Source organism: Macrosteles quadrilineatus, unplaced genomic scaffold, assembly GCF_028750875.1.
Source record: "Macrosteles quadrilineatus isolate MER2022 unplaced genomic scaffold, UCM_ALF_1.0 Scaffold_1__1_contigs__length_201487025, whole genome shotgun sequence".
NCBI lineage: Eukaryota > Metazoa > Arthropoda > Insecta > Hemiptera > Cicadellidae > Macrosteles > Macrosteles quadrilineatus.
This window is the reverse complement of record NW_026542594.1, coordinates 86,264,757-86,290,252: the sequence shown is the minus strand read 5'-3', so window position 1 is coordinate 86,290,252 and position 25,496 is coordinate 86,264,757. Positions and strand designations below refer to the sequence as shown.

General features: G+C 32.8%; 1 protein-coding gene across 4 annotated transcripts in view; it reads left to right on the top strand.

Moving 5' to 3' along the window:
- Positions 1-25,496, top strand: part of LOC128993495 (Bardet-Biedl syndrome 4 protein homolog) — a 153,166-nt gene that overhangs the window by 15,336 nt on the left and 112,334 nt on the right. For all 4 annotated transcript variants that reach the window (XM_054418611.1, XM_054417779.1, XM_054419436.1 and 1 more), the window contains exons 2-3: positions 16,804-16,905; positions 17,498-17,640. In XM_054418611.1, the coding sequence (XP_054274586.1) occupies positions 16,812-16,905; positions 17,498-17,640 (237 nt within the window). In that variant the 5' untranslated portion in view covers positions 16,804-16,811. The remainder of the gene's footprint in view (positions 1-16,803; positions 16,906-17,497; positions 17,641-25,496) is intronic.

Below are 25,496 nucleotides of genomic sequence, written 5' to 3'. Positions count from 1 at the left end.
TCTTTATTTTAATTGAACCAACATATGTTTTATTATTATTATTACTTTGTAAATAATGTCCAATTTAAATACACATCTTTTTTGTCAAAGTCTTGTCTGTCTTTAATATTTTTTACACCCAATGTTAATTAATGTCAAACTTTAATGTTCAATTACTCGAAACGCCCATTTTTGGGGTACAAAATCCCCCCAAAACACCCCTTCGGATTAAGCGATCTGGCTGGTTTTCAAACTTTAAGTCTGATATGCTACATTAATGGTTTGTACTAAATTTCATCAGAATTAGACCGTTTTTAAGTGAGTAATAGCTTATTTCCTGTAGGAGAAATTTGCTATATGCCGTTAGAACATTTGACGAAGATTGTGAAATTCCCGCACACACAATAATTGAGGAACTCTTCATTTTTGTTCATTAGACTAAAGTAAAGCCATCCATGAAAAAAAAATCGGGACTTTAATTTTTCCCTAGTCAAAATCTATATTTCCTGGACTATAAGGTATTTTGTAAAGACCCGCCAATCCTTCCTGTTTAGATATTGATAATATTACTTCTACTTCACATTTTTATTAGTTATCAGCCTGTCACAAATTGAATTTAGAGCAAATTTACCCATTTTACATTTTTCTTTGAAGTGTGAGGTCCATGATAGCGAGCTTGTCAAATTGATTCCTAAATATTTGTACTGATTTACTACTTCAATCTACCCTTGTAACACCACTTGTCCTCCTTTTTGACCATCCCTAAATATCATAATTTTAGATTTTTGTAAATAATTAATTAACATTTAAGTTCCACATATTACAATAAGCCTCTAATTTGTTTATCATGTGTTGAAGGACAATTCCTGTCGGGGAGAGGAGTAGGACCTATAATGTCGTCGGCGTACATTAATAAATTTACTTTTTCACCCCTAAAGCTCTCTGGCAACTCATTTAAAAATAGGCTAAAAAGGTACACTTGAGAGATTAGGCCTACCGTTACATCCTTGCCTCGGACCTGTCCTTGTAGCAAAACTGTTTGTAACTCCCTCCATGCGCCACACGCTGGCAAAAGTATCGTCATAGTAACTCCTAATATTATTAATCACGCTTGTAGATAGCCTACTCCCAGCGTTGACAGTTTGTAGAACAGTGCCTTGCAATCAATCGTATCAAAGGCAGAACTAAATCAACAATAAAACAGTTAAGTTTAAACCCTGTTTCTGCGCAAGCCTTAGCTTAACCATACAACTTAGGTTAAATATATTATCAATTGTCGAGTAACCCTTCCGAAAACCTGCTTGAAACTCTGTTAGACTGTTGTTCTCATTGATCCAATTTTTTAATAAATTGTTTAACATACTGATAAATAATTTTCACCACACTATGATGTTTTTGGCTGTATTACATACGTTAATTGGTGGCTGAAAGTTACGTTTTGCTGGCCATGCCAGCTGTCATCGTAATTTGGGGACCGAGCAGGTTTTTACAGGCCGGGGCCGCAAAGTCAGCTGTCCGCTTACTTACTTAATGAATGCATTTTAAATACACAATCAAAATCCATCACCGTTGCCTAGCAACTATTTATTTTTATTTTTGCTGATTCCTCAAATTATTTCTTCACATAACCTTAAAGTTGTAGTTGTGTTGACTATCAGTGTGCATTATTATAGTGGTGAATAGTGGTAATAGTGTATAGTGTGGTGAAAAATAGCGTTCGTACCACAGACCGAAATGGTTTTGCAGCTCTCTCTCGAGCCGGCAAAACCTTATTTTCGGCCCTTGGTACGAAATATACTATTAGCTACACAATTTATGAAAAATAAAAACCTCTGTATTTCTCCACTAAATCTATATTGCCTTTTTTGTGTAATGGATTAATTATGGACTCCTTAAGACTTTTAAGGATTTTATTGCTTTAAAAAATGTTATTAGCCTATAGACTATTAATAATGTGTTTAGAAAATGATCAGGTGCAATTTTGAAAAACTCGCAAGGAATTCTATCAACCCCTGGGGCCTTATCTGCCTTGACCACGGCCAATACATTCTTTATCTCCACCAAGGTGAAATCGCTGTCCAATCGGTTGTTATCTACCAAAGGTTCTGCATAGCTCATCTCACCTGCCACAAGCAAAGCGCTAAAATGCTCTATCCATTTATTCGTCGTTATAATTCCCACTACGTTTATTATTGTTCAAATCTGTAATAACTTTGTCGTTAAATAACTTATTTTTTAACTTGCACAATTTTTTTTTTAGATTTACTTGAGTAAGATAGTTAATTTTAACCAAGTTCGAATCAGTAAAAAAAAAAAAAAAATACTAAGCAATCTAAACATCTTTTTTGTCTCGGCTAAATACTCAAAATCAAACCACTTTTTCTTGTTTACAAACCTGTTTTTCACCGCTGTATGAGGTTTATGTTTTGCCGATCGAACAATGCACTAGGTCAAATTGTCTATATTATCCTGATTATTGTTTTCTATTTGAACATTGGTCAAATGAAATAATAGCCTACATATGACTTTTGTATATTGATTGGTCCTCATCCGACCACTTTAATTTTGGTAATAAAGGTGACGTATTAACCTCTCTCCTCTCCCCTTATTACACTATTTATTTCATCAACTGATAGAATAATTTCGATTGGTAGGGGGTTGGTCCCTGGATATGGCACTTCTCTTAAGAAGGAATCCAATGACAAAGTTGCCAAATCTATAACAAACAAGCCCATCTTTTGATCTTTAGGTTGTTTATAATAACACATAGGTTTCAAAATCAATCTAAACAAAGACCAACTGTGTAAACGACAATTATCTCGTGTTAGATCGTTAGATCACACCTAGACAGCTTCTGGAAGAGGTGGGTGCACGAATACCTTCCATGTCTTTCGAGACGGTGCAAATGGCACAAGAAATTGGAACCACGGAGGTTATTATTCACTTTCCCCAACTCACCTAAAACATCCTATAAGGCTAACTGCTACAGGGAGCTTTAAAGAGTGTTCTGCAGTGGTGCTCTACGAACAGGATGTATATCAATCACGCTAAAACCAAGGTGATAACATATAGCCGGATCAGCAATGTCATTGAATATGACTATGTCTTGGTTGGAGACCTGCTGGAAAGATGTAGTCATATGAAGGATCTTGGTGTCACTATTGATAGGAAAAGAGTCCTATTCCAAGGCTTATGCGGTCTGGCAACGTCTCTGCATCAGTAGACTTCTTCTATGACAACCTAGCAGCCATCAGACGCTCTGCTGCTGCATCGTGGTCCCCTGCCCCGAAACCTAGAGTGTCACTATTGCTATAATTGTTATTTTTCACATCTCTGTTTTGGGTTTTGTCAATTTTGCAATGTTAGAGTTACCATTGTTATTGTTGTATTGGATGTTTTCCCTATATTATTGTTTTTCATATTTTATTTTGTGCTTCATTGTTACATTTATGCATCATTAGACAAAATTATTGAATACTGCAAGAATATTGAGCTTGCCAAAAATAATTTGAAGATCATAAATAAAGAAAATGACCAGGTTCATTTGTTTAGTACTGACCAGATAAAGCCAAAATCAAATAACATTGCAGCTTCAAAAAACCAATGTAGGAAATGTGGAAGGAATCACGACTATAACCAGACCTGTCCTGCATTAGGCAAATTTTGTAATTGGTGCAAGAAGCCAAACCATTTCAGCAACGTCTGTTTAAAGAAACGTGCTCCAGCAACAAGGCAGAACAAAGACAAACCTCAACCTTCGTATAATATTGATGAAAGCAACAAGAGGCTGAAGAAAACGAGGCTGAATTGATCGACTCTGTACACTTGGTAAACGCTGTCAAACAAAAGGTATGGTTCAAAAACTTACTGATAGACAATACCTTACGTGTCAATTTCAAACTTGATACGGGTGCTGAGGTAAATGTAATACCTTATGATATCATTAAGAACTCTGGCTTCTCATATAAGCTAAGAAAAAGTAAGGTACGACTAGAAGCATATGGTTGGTTTAAGATAATACCTTTGGGAGAGATTACTGTTCAAGTAGAAACGAATGAGAAATTAGATATAATGGATTGTATTGTAGTAAAAGGCAGTTCCACACCTATCTTAGGGCTTGAAGCATGCACTAGATTAGGGTTGATACAAAGAATTGATGACCTAGGTAAAGTAAACTTGAATACAAGTACTAGTAATGGCAAACAAAACATATGTGATATTTACAAAGATGTATTTAGTGGTTTGGGCTGTTTTCCTGACCAATGTTCTATTAGGAGTTGACGAATAATGCGGTACCTCAAGCCAATTCTGCTAGGCGTATCCCATAGAAAATCACCAAAAAGTTAAAGACAAGCTTGATGATCTCATAAATAGAGGTATAATTGAACAAGTCAATGAGCCTGTAGAATGGGTGTCAAATGTAGTGATAGTTGAAAAACCTGATAACTCATTGAGAATATGCATTGACCCACAAAATTTGAATAAGTACATCTTTTGAGAGAGATACACGATTCCCACCATTGATAAGATATTTCCAAAATTGGGTAATAAACAATTTTATAGCATCTTAGATATAAAAGTTGGCTTCTTCTATCACATCAAACTAGACAAAAAATCTAGTTAACTTTGTAACTTCAGCACAATGTATGGAACTTATAGATTTTTACGTTGCCCATTTGGTTTAAGTAATTTGCCTGAACTATTTCATAAGTGTGTAGCAAGATATTTTGAGGATATTCAGGGAGTAACGGTCTACTTTGATGATTTATGCTTAGCTTCTTACTCTAAAGAATAAATTGATGAAATACTCAAGAAAGTCCTAGAGCGGGCCAGAAGTCTGAATATTAAATTCAATATAAACAAGTTCCAATACTGTCTACCTGAAATTAAATATTTAGGTGTTATTTTTAGCAAAAATGGTATGCGTCCCGATCCAGAGAAAGTTGAAGTTATAAAAGCTCTAAAGAACCCTTCTAATAAGAAAGAACTGCAAAGTTTATTGGGTATGGTAAACTTCCTTCGATCTTTCATCCCTAACTTATCGCAAATAACTTCGCCACTTAGGGAGCTCTTAAAGAAGAATGTTCATTGGCAGTGGACTGATCCACACTCAAAAGCTATCGATAATATTAAACTGGGTACTAATCTCTAGTGACCAGATTATTGCTCCCTTTGATATGACAGCTCCTTTTATCATACAGTGTGATGCGTCTCAAGATGCTCTTGGGTACTGTTTGCTACAAAACAACAAACCTGTTTACATGGCGTCTAGGTCTCTTAACTCAGCTGAGGTCGGTTATGCCCAAGTTGAGAAGGAATTGCTAGCAGTATATTTCTCCTGTTCAAAACCACACGCTCATGTATACGGACATGAAGACATCACTGTTCAATCTGATCATAAAATGCCCCTTGTGTCACTAATGCAAAAACCTATCAATAAAATACAGAATAATAGATTAAAAAGACTTAGGCTAAAGTTATTGCCCTACAATTTCAAAATACAGTACTTGGCTGGAAATTACATGTATATAGCTGATTTCTTGTCACAATGTGGCGTAAAAACAAATGAACCAGTTGACCTCACCATGCTAGATAAGGTACACTGTGTAACCGAAACAGGAATTGTAAATTTTTCAGATGAACGACTTGAAGAGTTCAAAAAATAAACTGCAAGTGATGACATTTTGGGACAAGTTGTAAAGTATTATGTAAATGGATGGCCTACATCATTGCCTTGTGGTGGAGATCTGGTACATTATTATTATAATATCAGATCTGACATTGAGTTGAATGATGGCTTACTGTATTTCAAAAACCGTATGATAATCCCGAAGAAATTGAGACCCATAATTATCAACCGACTGCATAAGACCCATCTTGGGGAAAGGAAAATGAATTCAATTGTCTCCAATTTCTATTACTGGCCCGGAGTAAGAGCAGTTTTGAAGAACATTGTTGACAGATGTAATATTTGTCAGAAATATAGAAGATCAAACATCAAAGATTCACTCATTTGCCACGAGATACCTAATGTTCCTTCCTTGAAAGTCTCCGCAGACATTGCTGAATGTGCTGGGAAGATATACTCGATACTGTTTTTAGTAGGAAACTTTAAGACTTGTTTGGAAATTTAATTTAACTTTTAATAGACAGAACAGATCAAAACACCAATACAAACTGAACAATTAATTACACATAGTAAATAATGTCATATGTTTTATAATTAATATGACATTCTAAACAGGCTTATTGAAATTGCTTCAATACTCCCCCGCAATTTCATAATCTTCAGGCACAAATATTAAAAATATCAAGTTTCATTTAAGTCCCATATCCTTCCTGAATTTGTTGAATTTAAATATAGGCAACCCTTTGGTAAAAATATCTGCAACTTGGTTTTCAGATGCAACATACTTAAGTTCCACTACACCATTTTCTATTAGCTCCTTTATAAAATGGAATCGCACATCAATATGTTTGGATCTCTTAGTTTCAAGTGTCTTAGCCATTTTTATGCAAGACTGGTTATCTTCCCAAATAACAACCGGAGTTATTTGAACCTTATGTAGTATTTCTGATAATAATCTTGTTATGAACACACACTCTATTGCACATGTAGCCAAGGCAATATATTCCGCTTCGCAAGTGGAAAGAGCCACTATTGGTTGTTTCTTAGTTTTCCAAGCCACTGTGTTGCCAAATATTTTAAACATATAACCACTAATACTCTTCCTATCTTCAATACTATTAGCAAAATCTGCATCGCAGTAGCATTCAATGAGATTTTCTGTTTTGCTATTTTTGGAATAGGTCAGCATCAAATCCTTGGTTCCAATTAAGTACCTCACAATACTTTTTAAGTTCTTCCAATGTCCTATGTCATAACAGGTTTGAAAGGTGCTGAAGTACGTAACAGAGTAACTCAGATCTGGTCTTGTACCTAACATGAGATATATTAAACTTCCTAATAGTTGTTTGTAAGGTAAGCTTTCATAATTGTATTTACTTTTTGTTAGTTTCAAATTCGGCAATATAGGTAACGAAACTGGCTTAGCTTCTTCCATCCTGAACTTTTGTATAATTTTTTCAATTAACCTAGTTTGTTTTAGTTTAAGTCCTTCTTCACACTTTTCTATAGAAATACCAAGGAACTCTAGATGTTTATCATCAGTAAGATCTCTCATTTCAAATGAAGATATTAATTTGGCTTTAACTTCCAACAAAATGTTCTTTTCTTTGGCTAGAATAATAAGAATAAGAATAAGAATCTTTATTACCCTTTAAATATTTTACTGTGCAATAGGGTTCGTCATTTGCTACATAATATATATATACATATATTTCACATGAAATAGTAACAAAGATAATTTTATCAAATAAGTTAAGACAAGCTGGCCTGATTCTAATCTAAAATCTAGTCTACTAATGGCATGGTGAAACACAATGCAAAAAATATGAGCAAAATACAAGTCAAAATAGAACGAGTAGGCTACATAGAAACAATACTAACATGGCAAGATGATAAAAATTGATTTTGAAACAAATTGTCAAAGGTAAATAAAAATATGACTATATCAAAATGGTTAACATCAGAAACAAGTTACTTAAATAATATGACTATTATTAATAATAATAATAGTCTAGTATAATACTAATTAATAATAATAATATTAATCATATCGTCAACATATATAACGATAAAAACATCTTGAGTATAATAGAAACATGGATCAGAAGACGATCTCTTAAATTCAATACTGATCAAAAACTCATGAAGACGAGTATACCAACATTTTGGCGCTTCTTTCAATCCATATAGTGATCTTTTAAGCTTGCACACGATACCATCCTCAGTTTTTACCCCTTTAGGCGGTTTCATATACACAGGGTTGGTTAGATTTCCATTAAGAAATGCACACTTTACATCTAGTTGACAAAAAAACAAACTATGCACAACCAAAAATGAAAGTAAAGTTCTTATCGTTATCATGCGTGCTACCGGAGCGAATATGTCTTCACCTGACATCTCCCCCTGAAGAAATCCGCGAGCAACAAGCTGTGCTTTCTTAACTAGGTTGCCATTAACAGATTTTTCCTGAAATATCCACCGAGAATCAATTATTTTAGCGTCTTTGGGAGTTTCAACCAAATCCCAAGTTTCGTTTCTGTGTAGACAGTTTAATTCTTCATTCACTGCACTACGCCATCCTTCATCTTGAATTGCCTCCTCATAAGTCTTTGGTCCATCGTTAAAAAGTTCATCCACAGAATAAGCAGCTACATAATTTACCTCATAGTCATCCAGCCATGTAGGTAGTTTCTTTTGCCTTGTCGACTTCCTCAAATTATCTTGTGTTTCATTGAGGTGATAGTCATTGACCTCTGGTTCTTGAAAGATTCCACCTTGTTCAATTTCAGGATTTTCATGCAGTTGATTAACATTACCTTCAACTTCTCTATCACTGTCATTTGAGTATACATCAGGTATGTAGATTGAAGATTCAAACTGTAGAATGTCTTGTTTGTCTTTCACATCATAGTACAGCTCATTTTCAAAGAACTTGACTTGTTTAGATATGATGACTTTTTCTTTCACAGGGTCCCATAAACGATAACCATTGTTTGCAAAACCAACCATGATCATTTTTGAACTGCGGTCATCCAGCTTCTTCCGAAGTTCCTTATCGACATGACAATACGCTACAAAACCAAAGAGTTTGATTTTTGCCAGATCAGGTTTATATCCATACCATATTTCAGCAGGTGTAACATTTTTGTCTAGAGTTGCAGTGGGTTTGCGATTTATTAAATACACAGCTGATCGCAAAGCATCACCCCAGAAGTGTTGTGGCATTTTCAAGTCAATTAAAATGCAACGCAAACACTCACAAATAGTCCTATTAAGCCGTTCACTGCATCCATTCTGTTGGGGATTCCGTGGTACAGTATACTCTAAGGTTATACCCTTTTCACGACAAAATTTTTGAAATTCTTTAGATGCATATTCCCCACCGTTATCACACCGAAGGCGGTCAATTTTACTTCCAAAATGTACAGAAACAGAGGCTTCAAATGATTTAAAATGTTCTAATACTTCATTCTTGGTTCTCATTAAATAAACATAAGTAAAATGTGAATAATGGTCTAGAAAAGAGACAAAGTACTTCATATCATCATATGTCTTGGTTTCAAACGGACCACAAACGTCACTAGAAACGACCTCAAGAATTCTCTTTGGTTTCCTTTCAATTGGTAAAGAAGAAAAACTGTTTCTTGTTTGCTTACCCTTTAAACAAGTATCACAAGGTTGTTTACATGGAAATGTTGATGAATGCCCCATCCGTCTATGTAATAAAAGTTGATTGTCACTACCTTTAACAACATTAGCTTCAGAGTTGAAGGGTAAACCTAGTTTAACCATGTATAAGTTACCATATATCTGACCTTTCAGAAGTACATTCCCAAGAGGTTTTTCAATGGAAACCTTATTTTCTGAAAATATTACAGAATGTCCCTTTTGCTCAATTCTACGCACAGATAATAAATTTCTTGTAAGGTTCGGACATTCAATGACATTTTCGATTGTGACACTTTTCCCGCTTGGTAGTAGTAACCTTAAATCACCACATCTAATAGCCTTTAGTTGTTGACCATGCTTGGCCACTTGAATATTAAAATCAACATCTTTTACATTTTCAAGAAATGCTCCAGTGATAGAATCAACCAGATGATGTGTAGAACCAGAATCTACCACAAAATCTACAATATCATTAGTGCCAATGAGAGCTTCCTTACCTTCAGATAAAAAACAAGTGTCATCATTTGCTACATGAGACTTTACTTTATGTTTCAGTTTAGGACAGTCTGCTTTACGATGACCCTTCTCATTACATTCATAACAACGAAATTTAAATGTTTGATTTTGATCTTTAAAGTAACGACTTTTACTGTCTTTATTCCGGAAATTTGACTTCGTGTTGAAGAAGTTTGATTTTCTGTGACCAGCAAAGGCAGAAGAATCAAGAGTTTCAGTTTTACACTCGCCCTTAATACAAGTTTCTTTAGACAGCAGTTGATTTTTCAAAAAATCTAATGTTATGGATTCAGGATTCTGATGAAAGAGAATATCAACAGTACGAGTGACCGATTGGTACTGTGCAGGCATGGACGACAAAAGAGTGGTAATGATCTCTTTGCTATCCATACTACCACCTGCAGATTTCAGGTCATTCACCAACATCTCAAATTTTGTAAAAAATGACAAAAGAGGTAACTCACCACGATACTTCAGGTTACTCAGTTCCTGTTTTATTCTTACTTGCTCTCCAATGCCAGTTGTTCCATACGTCCTCTTGAGGAGATTCATCATCCCTTTTGCTGTCCTCTGGCCCTTGATGGTCGACATGATATCATCCGTGATATGCTGTACTATCAGACCTCTTGCTTTGACATCTTTTTCCATGAAGGCAGACCTTGGTCCTTCTTCTTCAGGAATTTCTTGAGTCAAGACATCTAGGACTTTATACTGTTCCAATACCAACTCTAATCTGAACAACCAATTACCAAAATTGATTACAAGGTTTCAATACCAAAATTGGAGTTCCCATTGCCATTCCAAGTCAACCTTATCCTCAATTTAGTAGCCCATAACCTGTTATTAGTAGGAAACTTTAAGACTTGTTTGGAAATTTAATTTAACTTTTAACGAGGTGTTAGCCCGTCCTACGTACGGGAATTCAGTAGTGAGTTAAAACCGTGTACAATTCAGATCAGCTAGTTTACACAAATAAAGGCAAAGTTTCTTGCAGTTTTAATGTGAAAATCATCTTGTAAACAAATGTTGTGTGACTAAATATGTTTTTATTCCATCATAGGCCTATACGATATGCATTTTAAATCCGATAATTTTACAATAAAACAGCAATTCTGCAATTTTTACGATGTGAAAAGCATTGAAGTGAGATTTGCAGCCGATTCGCACAGACACACACTGATAATACTTGGCTTAAAATACCTACTTTGTATGGTCGCCATTTCAAAGAAAAGTATAAAGTAAAGTAATAAGTAGCCTACGGTAAAGAGAGTAATAGTCAATTGAGAAGTGTATAGACCTAGTCAACGATACCACCTTCCATAGCATAGCCTCTTCCATAATTATTATCACCAAAATACAACTACTATACACAATTTCCAGTAGGTCTGAATAGAAACGACCTAAAATAAAACGATAACATCCAATAAAATTCACAGTACACATAATTTAACTTTGGTGTCCTAACATCAAAACTAATCGTCACACCTATCCTTTATATCAATTTCACTGCATTAAATTGCTAAATAAATAAGTGTAAACAAAGAAAAGTAAAAACAATAACAGTTTGTTTTGAACAGCTGTTTGGTTCAAATAACATTCATTTGAAAAAAAAAGAACTGGTCACATGTAGCAGGAATATAAAGTAAACACGCTACAGGTCGGCCGCTTAGAAAACGACCTCCTCCAGCATTGGTTTAGCATTAGCGCGCAGGTCGTTTTCTAAGCGGCCGAACTATAGTAAAGCTAATGACGTAATTGTCAATGTTTATTATCCATACCGTTATCAGTTCTATCCTTGATAATTACCCACCCTCATTGAATAAACGGACATCTTAATTTCTCATATTAGTTAATTTAAACTACAATAAATTCATAGTTGAAATAAAAGTGATATTTTCACGTTTGGGGGCGCTGATATAGGCGCCCCTAAACGTAACCACAACCGAACACGATTTCATAAAAGGATGGTTTGTCTAATTGCAGTGTCCTAGGTCAATGTTGACGTTGTGTTAAATCTATGTCATCCATCTGTTTATCTTTGTATAAAACCCGGCTGAGGTTGTGGTGGTAATTTAAAATCGTGATTCCTGATTATTCTTGATCTTCTTTTTATGACATCAATATTTCCGGGCCTAATCCAAACAAAGTTAAAGCAGACAAACATTAATTGTAAACAAAAAGCTACCTTTAAGAATTAAAACATGTAAACATTGTTATTTTTCTAATCTTTCCTTGAAAAGTGGAGCAGTGAAATTATTTGCATTTATCCTTTTTTTATTAAGACTCGTGTACAGAGCCTCGATTTGTACTGCGGTTTAATTAATTTTGGTTAAAACTGTGGTTTAAACCGTGGTCTAATTATCTCTACTAATCTTGCTTATTTCCTATAATCAATGACAAAATAAGAGTAAATAAAATAACCTCATAGTTCCATAGTTTATATTTAACCAGCTGTTAGTTAAAACAAATTACATTGCTCTAAAACAAATCGAAGATTACAAAGATTGCTTTAAAAAATAATTTGATCATCCTAGTATTTTACTATGTATATTTAATTAAACTGTCATCCTCTTACAGAAGAATTGAACGTATCAATGATTAGCATGTGTAATGCAGCATTACACATAGTATAAATAAGTCAACCCTAAGTATGTCTTTACATTTTTTCCAAATGCTGAATTTGTGACACAAAAGCTGAATGTTTACAGCTGTTATGTTAAGCAAATTATTTTATGCCAAAAGCTAGTTTAGAATCTTAGCGTCGGCTGCTAGACTTTTTAAAAATTAAAACTTAATTTCTAAAAAACTGGGACCTAAACTAAAATTATGGCTTCGACATTCCCTAGTTCTCAAAATTATCTTTCTTTCAACACAAAAATCATAAAAATCCGTCTAGTGGTTGATTCAGAATCTTGAAATAAAATACCCCCGCCGCAGCAAACCTGCAGACTAAGCGAATTTCCATTTGCCTGATTGGATTTACACTAAAATGTCTCCTTAAATATATCACATTTATTGCCTATTTAAAAAGAATCAGTTTAACACATACTTAGGTTTGCTGCAACAGGGAGGGTAAAAGTGTTTTTTATGTAAAATGTTAATAGTTAGTAAGAAATAAAAACATTTTCCAAATTTAGGCAAAATATGTTAATAAACAAGCGAACTACAACAGTTTACTTATTCTCCATAAGAATAACATGGTAATTTTAAATTAAAAATTTTTTGGAATTTTCTCCGTAACCATTAGGCGCATTATAACGCTTCAATATACTAAATTATTTGTTTTTTTAAGCTCTACAAAATAGTTTGGAAAGAAATTGCAAAATTTTATGTTTTTCGGGTCAAAAATTGGAAAAACCCATTTTTACCCCATAAAAGCCCCCATAAACCCCCGTTCCCATGGCCCGATCATGCTGGTTCGCGAACTCGTTCGAATAAACGTAGGTTTACACGTTTGTACCAAATTTCATCAAAATCGGATCATTTTTGCTCCAGTTATCGCGCTAACGGACATATATATATATATATATATGAATTTGAACGGATGGTGTTTTTGGCCTCTAGGGACCTCAAAACGAAAAAAAAATCGGTCCTGGGTCCAGGTCTTACCATGAGTACTACGGTAATAGCTTATTCCCTATATGGGAAATTCGCTAAAAACACTGTTTCGTTTTAATATTATAGATAGAAGATAGATAGACAGAACAGATCAAAACACCAATACAAACTGAACAATTACACATAGTAAATAATGTCATATGTTTTATAATTCATATGACATTCTAAACAGGCTTATTGAAATTGCTTCAATAGATACTTGTTGACTTCTACTCTAGATGGTTAGAGGTGGTCAAAATTAATAGTAAAAACAGTTTATCCGTAAAGAATGCAGTCCAAATATTTGGTAGATTTGGGATTCCACAGATTATGATAGCTGACAACATGCCTTTTGATTCTTACGAACTAAGAGAGTTTGCAAAGGAGTGGAATTTTAAAATACAAACTACAAGTCCTAACTATCCTCAAGCCAATGGCTTAGCAGAAAAAGCTGTAGGTATTGCTAAAAAACTTATAAAAACGTCCTCAGAATCAGGATCAGATCTAAATTTGAGCCTACTTAACTACAGAAACAGTGTTGTTGCAGGACTTGATTATTCTCCAGCTCAGTTACTAATGGGGAGGGTATTAAGATCAAAAAAATTACCTTTTCCAAATCACAGATTAGGGCCAAAGATAATTCTTCATCAAGATGTAGCAGATCAAATGCAGTCAAAAAGAATCAATCAAAAAATCTTATTATGATAAGACGACAAAACAAGAAACAGTATATAATGAAAAGGATCCCATTTATGTACAAGATGTTCGGACCAAGAACTGGGAGCCAGCTATCATAGTAAAAGTTGGTGAAACTCCAAGATCATACGTAGTGCAATATAAAAATGGAAAACAATCCAGAAGAAACTCACTTTTCATAAGAAAATGAAAAGTTGAATTTGTCAAAGGGGAAGATGTTTTGATATTTAACTAGTGGCTTGTATGAGCAATAGCCCCTATATTATATTCTAGTAATTATTTTGTACAAATTATTAGCCTCATGGGTTACCCTATCTTGAATTATCGTTTGAAATTTTTGTATATTACCTATAATATGTATAATAGTTTTTACATGGATTTTGATGTCTGCTCTGTTTAAAATAAAAAATTTTAAAGGACATTTGGTGTGTTTATAAACTTTCTAATCATAATAGAAAGGAACATTTTACAATAATAATCTTAATGACTGTTAATTAAATCTACTTGGATTTCTTTAAATATAGACGAATCCACTTAGAAAAACACATAGAGACAATGTCATCATCCAAATTGTAAAATGCTAATTCTATAACAAAATCTCTCCGAAAACAACAGTTTTGTTGTATTTGTTGCATTTTGGTCGATTCCTTGGTCTTTATTTGGTTCTAGTACTATTTTAACATCATCTGGCCGCTTTACCCGCCTGAAGGCAATATAAAGTTGACCATGAGTAAACACTGGGTTTTTTAAATGCAGTAAATGCCAACTTTTGTGAAGGTTCGGTCTTGCGCCACAATTTCACAAAATCAAATTTCGCAATGCACCACAATGAATGCACACATCGTTCATCGGTCCTACGCTGTGTTATGCAATCTAATTTAAAAGGTAATCCATACACAGGAATAACTTCATGTTCATCCGATGCTCATTTATTCTTCTTCCTTTAGTATCGCACCTAATCTGGAGCCTGTTGTTCTAATTTCGAGGAGCAATACGTCTGCGTAACGGCCTACCTCTGCGTGGTGGTTTTCCGACATTATACATTATTACTGTGCAAAAGAACAATCCATTGTAAAGTATTAAGTTTAAAAGTATCAAATTGTTTGTTAAAAATAGCTTATCTAATTTTAATTTTCACTTTGTGTTGTTTACTACTTCACTAACAATTTTACAATAACAAAATAATGCACATTCAGGTGTGGTTATAATTTTTTCATTTGATATAATCACAGCTGTGTTTACACTAAATAAAAAGACATAAAATTAGATTCCCATGCTATTTAAATGTGAATTATTTTATTCCGTAACAACCTTTTGGTGCATAATTAAGAAAAATGAATAATTTTCCCCAAAATTTCATGCCCAGACCTTTAAAATGAGACCCCACTTAGCTTTCTACGGCCTCCCGTTCGCTCACAATTTCATTGTAAAATTTTGGGCTTACGGAATTAGATATATAGAAATTAGATAGATATTCTATGCTTTTAAAATAACATATGATTCTTCATGTTTATCTTACATCTGTTTACAAATAAGTTGTTGTTATGTTTTTATAAATAGAAACTTTTAATGTTGCTAAAAAATGTCTCCTTTATTTAAAACTAATTAAATAATACCCCCGCCGCAGCAAACCTGCAGACTAAGCGAATTTCCATTAACCTGATTGGATTTACACTAAAATGCCTTCATAAAAATAGCACATTTATTTCCTATTTAAATAGAATTAGTTTAACGAGTACTTAGGTTTGCTGCAACAGGGAGGGTAAAAAAGATTTTTTTTATAAATAGTTTAGTAAGAAATAAAAGTATTTTCCAAAATCAATCAAAATATGTTCATAAACAAGCAAACTACAACAGCTGACTTATTCTCCATAAGAATAACATGGGAATTTTAAAATTACAATTTTTTTGAATTTTCTCCGTAACAATTAGGCGCATAATAACGCTTCAATATACTAAATTATTTGTTTTTTTAAGCTCTACAAAATGGTTTTAAAAGAAATTGTGAAATTTTGTGTTTTTAGGGTCAAAAATGGGAAAAACCTATTTTTACCCCATAAAACCCCCCATAAACCCCCGTTCCCATAGTCCGATCATGCTGGTTCGCGAACTCGTTCAAGTTTATCCTGCCTTACACCTTCAAACCAAATTTTATCAAAATCGGACAAAAATTACTCAAGTTATCGTGCGGATGGACACACATATATATATATATATATATATATATATATATATATATATATATATATATATCTATATATAGATATATAAAAATTTGAACGAATGGTGTTTTTGGCCTCTGGGGACATCAAAATGAAAAAGTAAATCGGTCCCGGGCTTAGGTCTTACCATGAGACCTACGGTAATAGCTACTTCCCTATAGGGAAATTCGCTAAAACTAAACAGTTACAAAATTTTAAAATGGTGATCTTGCCGTTGGAATAAATAAATAAATTCGTTAGCAAAGAAAATCAAGTTTATTTTTCTAAAAGAAGACTTTTAGTAAAAATATACTAGATCTTCTTTTCACATTACGGGTTTCTGGAAACAAAATATAACACAGATACCGTGTTTTGATAGTTAAGTTCCAGTTCATTTTTTTTTATAAAAAACTGTTACTCCTCTAGTATATCTAAGCTAATATTATTAGTATATTTAGAATTAAATTGATGTTTTTATAGTTCTAAAATTTAAAAAGATGCTTAAACATTTTGCAGTTTGAATCATGAATCATTCATCTTTGAATGGAAGTATTTCCAGTGGGCAAGTTGGTCACAATCTATCTGCTGTTCCCAGGCCTACGGGAACAATCGACAAAGGTATCGATTTTGGTGATGATTCAGTATGATTTGCATGCTTATTTAGTTTAAAGTTTTCAGTATTGAATCAGTAGAAACATTACATAATCAATTAATATATTTGGCAACAACATAATATGCATTTTTACAACCTATTAACATCATAATGGAATTTTTAAAGTAGTGTTGAAATAATGAATACACCTTTTACAAATTCCAAGGCTTTATTTATTAGATTTTTTATCAAATTTGCATGGTAACCAGGACAGCTGATCAAAGTATTTAATATCAAGGATATTAGAAATCATCACAGCTTTGGGACCGCAAATAATTAAAGTTCTCTACCTTAACCCTTTAAATAAACCCTTTAAGTAAGAGAACGGTCCAAAGTATTTTTACTATCTAATGTCGATCATTGGTTAGATATCAGCCTAATAAATGACAATCAACATCTGGGTCTTGAACCAGCATCTTTCAAATCTGAAGGCAAGCATTAACCACTTGATAACCCTGACAATTAACTTATTCGATCAAACTAACTGTAAAAATGTGGTTCGCTATCTTCAGCCTCCTCTACAGTTATTTGTAATCTCATGTTAACATTTTTTGGCAGGTGCTGAGTTTTTCTCAATTACTGCTCGTAACTGGTTGATTCATTTACGTTATGTTCGTAAGGAGTTTGATATCTGCAAGCTATTGATTGAAGAAGAGTTGAAAAAAACCAGAGGTTACAACGAATATGCCAACTATGTACTTGTGAGTAGAATTAATATAAATATGATCATTGTGGTTTTTATAATCAAGTAAATATTTTAATGATTAAAGACTCGTTTTTAATGTCAAAATGTTAGGTTACAAAAATTATCATACAATAAAATTAAAATAAGTAACACTTTCTTAAAGCCCTGTTTACACGAGACCAGTAGAGTAGGCAGGTTACTTGCCTCTAATGTATTTCAAGTTATCTAAAGGAAGTAACCTGCTCACCAACTGGCTTCGCGTAAATGCGGCTTAAGTTCATGTGATTTAGGGAGAAAAAAGGAAAAATAGACAAAATTACAATACAATTCAAACTTTAAAATTAATTTTCTTCAATTTTTAGTCAATTACCTCATTATTCATTTTATTCATAATTTATTCATTATTCATTTTCATGTCACCAGAGTTGATTTAAAAACACTATTCGTTCAAATTTATAAATATATTATATATCTATAAAAGAGGAACTATGTAGTAGGCAACTGACTAGGAACAGATTGTAATGAAACTCACAGGCATTATTAAGCATCTTTCGAGGATGGTTTGTGTCAAGTTTGGTGCAGATCCGTCAAAAGAGAGTTTTAAGTGGGCTAATGTCAGACTTTTTTAACTACAATGTTTACGAATAAATATAAGTACCTGGGGACCGAGCTTTGCTCGGGGAACTTTATCACTATACTCTAAGAGTATTCTGTAATATTACATGTCATTCATTCATCATTAACATTAATTTCTCTATTATTTTGTATATTTTCTCCCATAATGTCTGCTAATGCCCCTGATAATGTGTTATCAGTTATTTAATACTAGCTGTAACCCGCGGGCTTTGCCCCGTTTAACTTCTTAATTTTCAAGATTATCTCGTTCGCATGGCTCAATCACGTCCTGGTTGAAGTTTGTTCACTACGCTCACTCACCTTTAGGTTGGAGCTCGTTCGCTACGCTCACTCACCTTTAGGTTGGAGCTCGTTTGCTACGCTCACTCACCTTTAGGTTGGAGCTCGTTCGCTGCGCTCACTTGCCTTCAGGTTAGCTCGTTCGCTACGCTAACTCGCCTCCAGGTTGAAGTTCGTTCGCTACGCTCACTCACCTTTTGGTTGCAAATTAGCTGTTGTCATAAATGTAAAAGAAATAATAGTGCTGCACCCTGTTGGTAATTTTTGTAACTTTAATGCTATTGAACATCACAGAACAGAACCAACTTGTTTAATTGAAACAGCTGTTAAGATTCAATAATTTCATTTCTCATAAGGTTAACATGGGAAACTCCAGAGCCACTGGGGCGGAGCCCGAAAGGATTTTTGAAATAAGAATATGCCTATATGTTAATCGGGAATGTGAGCTATCATCATGCCAAATTTCAGCCCAATCCGACCAGTATTGTTCGCGTTCACTTGTCACAAACATACATCCATACATCCATACATCCATACATCCAAACTTTCTCATTTATAATATTAGTAGGATGTTCCTCCTTGTTAATGTGTTATTTTATCCAATTTTGTTCAATGTTATATAATATACCACCACCCCACAGAAACATCATCCTATTTTATGTTACAAAATATAATATTTATGCTAATTCTCTCCATATCTATCCTGTACTTATAAAAAAAAATCCAACAATAATCATTTACTTAGAATAATATATAATTGTAAGAAAATTGCAATATAATAATAACATCTTAAATAGGCTATAGTATTATTTTTCAAAATTATCCAAAGAAAATCAAAATTACTGTGGCAAGTGTCATTTATGTAAATTAACCAGCTGTACATCATTTCAACAATGGACATGGACTTCCTGAGCTTGAACCATTGCCTCTCCCCAGATCCTGCCAACTCTTCACAGTGTGAACATCATTTTATTGGACATTGTGTTTGATTTAAATTAAATTCATAATCCCAAAGTATAATCTAAATTTTAAATTTCTTATCATCCAAAAGTATTCGGGACAAGTGCCTTGAAGAGTATCAAATTTTAACCAACCCCTATTTTATTTATTACATATGATACAAAGGTGAAGACAGGCACTCCAAATTTGGTAACCATCATCCATCTTGTTTAGCTAAGGAAAAATTTAATCTTCATTGGACATTTAATCAGCATAGCCTAATAGGCCCAATTAACTTAACTCATCAAGCTATACATATTTCAAATTGAACTTTTATTCAAAATCTAATCTTCAAATTTTATTTTATTTCATTAAATTCAGTGAAACCATTTGGAATCTTTCTTTGGACATTAACATATTATATTAAAAGCATCATGAACGTAGCCTATTTCAGAACAATAACTTAATTAAATTATCTGCATTTTAAAGAAGCCTAATATATCATTCGAACCGGCACGACCACCCCTTTCTGAGATTAAGAGCTCATATTTAAATATTAATTAGTACTTCAGAAGAAACCAACCCATTAAAAGCCTAGGATCTTTTCATCCACTTTGGAAGCCCCACCATTTTGAAAATTTACCATTGTTAACTTAGACCCTGTAGCTAATTCAACCAATAACTTATCTTATATTTGTATTTCATTAATAAATTTTATATTGTAACTTACCAAATCTATTTATTCTTAAAATAATTCATATATTATAGATTAAGATAAAGACTTACCTCATTAGACAGAAATAAAACACAAATTAGGAATTATCTTTATTAAGAAAGAAATGACTTTGAGTTCAATGTGGGCTAACTTATTATGTTAATGAAAAGTCTATAGAAAGCTTTATGGTGCGTAGCAATTCTTTGGTCAATGTAAATCATGTTTACTTTAACCAACTGTTTTCTAGGTTTGAATAATCACAACATTCTGTATTAGTCATGATTTGTAATAGTTCCACAATGTTTCTACAGAGTGCAGCACAGAAAACTATTTTACTTTTGAATAAGTCAAAATATATTAAACCCCAATAAATTGTAGCCCACCTGTGCACTCAACAACGATTAAATTCTCCAATGTTAAATATGTAAACATAAACACCTTTATCAAAGTATTATAAACAATAAAAGGGATGGCAATGCCTTAATATTTTTATCTTTTGTTCTATACCCACACAATGTAACATACATTATCAAGCGAATAAAAATCGTGCGTGCTATCTCGGGTATTCTAATGCCTCTCAATTTGTCATTAACCCACCACATTACTGTCATTAAAAGAAGGAACTCCAATAATACTAATGTGAAACTTAAATCTACCAAAGCTGTGCAACGTTACCAGATGTGACGATTAAAAAAATTACACCAAAATTGATTGAAGCAAAAATTATCAGTGGTAAGTTTAAAGGATAAATAGTCTTAATCCCAAGAATACGGATTATTTCATCTGAATTTAAGCAACTACAATTTACTTTGTGTCTTTTTTTCGCAATCACCATTATAAGACACTAGGGCAATCCCTGACTATCGTCGGTTTAAATTTAGAAAATGCATGCTTTTTACACGGACAGCTGTATGTTGCTTGCTCACGTGGTGGTAGGTACGCCTGAAAACTTATATATTTATACACCTAATGAAAAAACAAAAAACATTGTTTATCCACTAGCAATTAAGTAAAATATTCTATTTTTATTTTTGGTATACACTTTTATTATTCATCGTAAAGAACAAATTACTATTTAAAATAATAGTTATAAAGCTCAGCAACGCGCTGCGGGTAATTGCTAGTATATATATAAATAAATAAATATATACAGTGCTCGATTAAAAAAAATAAGGTGCCGTAACTATTACCTATTTAATGTGATTAGTACCTATTTATGACAATATTTTTATTTTTCCTAAAGAGAGGTACCGGAACTCCGTTCAGCCGCTTTCCTTCGCAAATCGAGCACAGTAAAACCCCGGTTAACCGAAATAAAAGGGGGAGAGCCGTTTTGGATTACCAATTTTTAGGTTAACCCATCATATGCTAAAAATAGCCAATGTATCACCACAATGTGTAGGAAAAATGAATTTAAGAGAATGTTTATACAATTCAGTGTTTTATTACAGCTAAAAAAATGTTACAATGGGATAGAAAATACTTTAAACCAGACAACTGAAGTTATTAAAGCGTTTTACAGCCCTTGAATGTGTACAAACAGATTTTCGGTATTACATTTTGATTGAGTTTTTTCATTTTTTGTTCAACTTTTAGAGGACATGCGCGACCGGAAGATAACAACTAATATTTTTTTTTAAATACTAGCTGTAACCCGCGGGCTTTGCCCCGTTTAACTTCTTAATTTTCAAGATGATCTCGTTCGCATGGCTCAATCACGTCCTGGTTGAAGTTCTTTAACATTTGCATTTATTTTGCAGCATTAAATATATCTACACATACAATTTATTTATTAACCTAACTATGTTTGATCAATTTTATAATGAACAAGAGCAAGGGTGTTGATGCCATCTTCCAGAATAAACCTCTTGTCATCGTCAAATGATAGTACTTTCTTATTCATGGTTAAGGTTTGAAGATGATGATTTATAGATTTAATTCTTGTCACATTCTCATAGTAATCTTGCCCAGTTGCAAGACAGTTCAAATAATGTTGATGTCTGAGGAGATGTTTAACAGTGGCACTATCAGCTCCTTTAGCTTTCTTCATCTCTAAAGCTTGCTTGTCTTCTTCATATAACCATTTTAGAGGAATGTAAGAATATAACTTTGGCCTTAAACCACAATATTTATACATAATATGACCATCTAATTCGTCTTTAAACTTGCCAGTGACTTTTTTATTTTTATCAGAATATAAGAAATGGTCTTTACTATATCCAGAGGTATCAAAATAGTGCAAGTCACATTCTATTTCCTTGTAAAAGTCCTCTGTAACTATAGAATACATTAAAGAATCTGTATCTGTCATAAGAAATCTTTTGTTCTTAAATTTTGACATATAATTATAGTGGAAATCATACATTATTACTTTACTGATATCCAAAATGGTCATTCCCAAATATATTGGTTTATTAAACTTTACAACTAATTTATTTAAATGTATAGCATGTAAATTGTTATCGAACTTTTTGCTACAATCAAACCTTGGATTATTGACATATTTTGTTAATAGTGACTCATCCTTGAGATATATATCACGAAACTTGCATTGATTCATAATTGTTCGACCAAAGAGACTATTATTTAACAATTTGTAAAAGTCTTTTTCGAAATCATTTTTAGCCCATTTTCGTTTTTCAATATTAAAATTAATATAGGGTGCAAGCCATTTTGATCGTCTAAATTTTAAAATTCTGTGGTATTTTGTAACAACCAAACCTAATTCCTCATATTTTTGTAATGCTTTATAATGTAAAATATATTTAGTTTTGTCATTTAAATTATTTGGTATTAATTTGCCATTCATTTTCTCTGGTGCTAATGGATAGTCATTATGTAAATCATGTAAGCTTTTAAAATAATATTTTAAATCAACTTCTAAAATGTATCCAAACTCATCATTTTGATTATTTTTGTAGTCTATCTCATTAGTCCAACGAAATCCATCCACAGGTAGTGGCTCACACATTGCTGTGAAGTATAGCGAGTTATCTAAATATATTAAATACACATTCTCTTGATTGGGGTCATAGTGTTCACCCATATATCTATTATTGGCTTTAGCATAACGTGTGGAAATCATGCTGACTCCTCCTCTGATTGCACTTTCTATGAACAAATGCATGTCAATATCTTGAAATAATTGTAATTTTATACCAGTCATTCTAAGACAGGCCTCCCATGTTAGTCCAAGAAGTGAATACATATGAACGGGGTCAAGTTTGGAATCCTTTAAACACAGGCCTCTAAATGTCTCAAACACATCAGCCAGTATCAATACCTCTGTTTTAAGATATAAATCATGATATTCTTGTAAATTATTTATATTAAAATGGGTCCAGACATTTTTAGCATGTTCATATTCAATGGGAGAGATATGTTCTTTAGTTAGAGTACTGTAAAATGCTTCTATAGGAGGGAGATACTCTGCAAACTTATCTGGTCCCGTCATATATTCATAGGGAACACGCCTTTACGTTGTAGTAGTGGATTGTCTATGAATCTAAATGTATTTAAATTGGAAGCTAATTTGTATAATGGAAGGGACAGAAAGTTATAGGAATCTAAAAATACTAAATCATCAACAGAGAATGAAATGTACTTTTCCATATCTTTGGCTATGCAATTTAATTTACAATTATATTTTCCCAAGTGTTGCATTATTAAATGACCGTCATAATTTTTTAAGTTATGGAAGAATACTGGGATTTTCTTTATTACTTTATAGTTTAAATTACAATCATTGTAGGCAGCTCCACGGTAGTGGCCATTTGAATGACAATGATCTCTCACCCTATCAAAATATAGGGGCTTTTCACAAATATGACAATGTGTTGAGTTTTGGAAAGATGCCTCTTGCTCTGGAGTCATTACAAGAGGAATATATATCGACATTTGATTTGTAATATAATCATAAGTCTCAAACAACCTTTTAAAAACACTTCCAAAACATTTGCACCACTATATAACTCTTCAGAAATAATCTTAGAATCTCTCACTACGACAAATGCAAATCCAGATGGAGTATGGTTGTTTGAGTTTATAAAGCACTCAAAATCAGCATAAATTACAAATGGGGCTTTAAGTTGATATTTATAATTTTTAAATTGTAATGTATCTTGTTTAGACATTTCTACTCGTTGGGCATCAAAGTTTTTACAATATGTTGTATGACGTTCTAATTTATCATTAGTATAAAAATGTTGTAAACACAACTTGCAAAAATGCTTCTTATTATTATCTTTTGTAGAGTGGAACATTAACTTATCAAAATCACGAATTAAACAATAATGTGATTTACGACCTTCTTGTAATAATAATAAATCTATGTGAGTATTACTATTTAGTTTGGTTGTTCTTAATGGATATATACATTTCTGGTCTTCAACTCCAAATACGTTAACACTTATATTATTTTGTTTTTCAAATTTATCTATATCAGATATTTTTACGGGATATTTTATATTTGTCATATTTAACTGACATTCATATGGTACATAATTAGAAACCCTTTCAGCATTTTTAGTATTCCTCGGATGTAAAGCTGCTAAAATTGACCAAAGAAAGCATTTATTGTCAGAATTTTTAATATTTAAAACTGCATGTTTTGATTGAATACTTTTTGGTGTAGGGATATATGACTTTGGAGTTAGGGGCTTATATTTGTAAACATGCAACTGCCAATATTTAGTATGGTCATATATCCATCCACTGCCTTGGGCTTGATATTTGTGTATAGAAGCATCAATCTTTAATAGTGCATTTTCAATTTGAGGCTTTAAATCTCTCTTCTCAATAGTTAAGGTAGTAAGGCTTCTAAAATCCGCTATACATTCTTTTTCATTAACTAATTTTCCATTTTGATCCATTAAATATTTTATAAATTTAATTCTCCTAACTAAAGTCCATTTTATCGGCAGAGAACAAGACTTAAGAGTATTTTCAAGGTCAGCTCTAATCGATTCATCAACAAATTTTATCATTATGTATGGACATTTCATGCAAGAATTGACATGTCTTTTAAAATGTCCAACAACATTTTTCTTAAAAAAATTACAAGTCTTGTGGCTTTGTAATATGTGACTAGTGTACATGTTGCTCGAATTCGAGCAATTGCAAAGTATTACAGGAGTTATTTAAAAACGAATAATAGTGTTATTTACAATGTGTTTAAAAGAGTCAACTCAAAGATAACCGGTGTGTAGCTCATGAAGATACTCACGATGTATATAAAACAGTAATCAACATTTCCTGTAAATATTGTATCATTTCATAACCTCTGGTACGGTATTGTTTTTTTA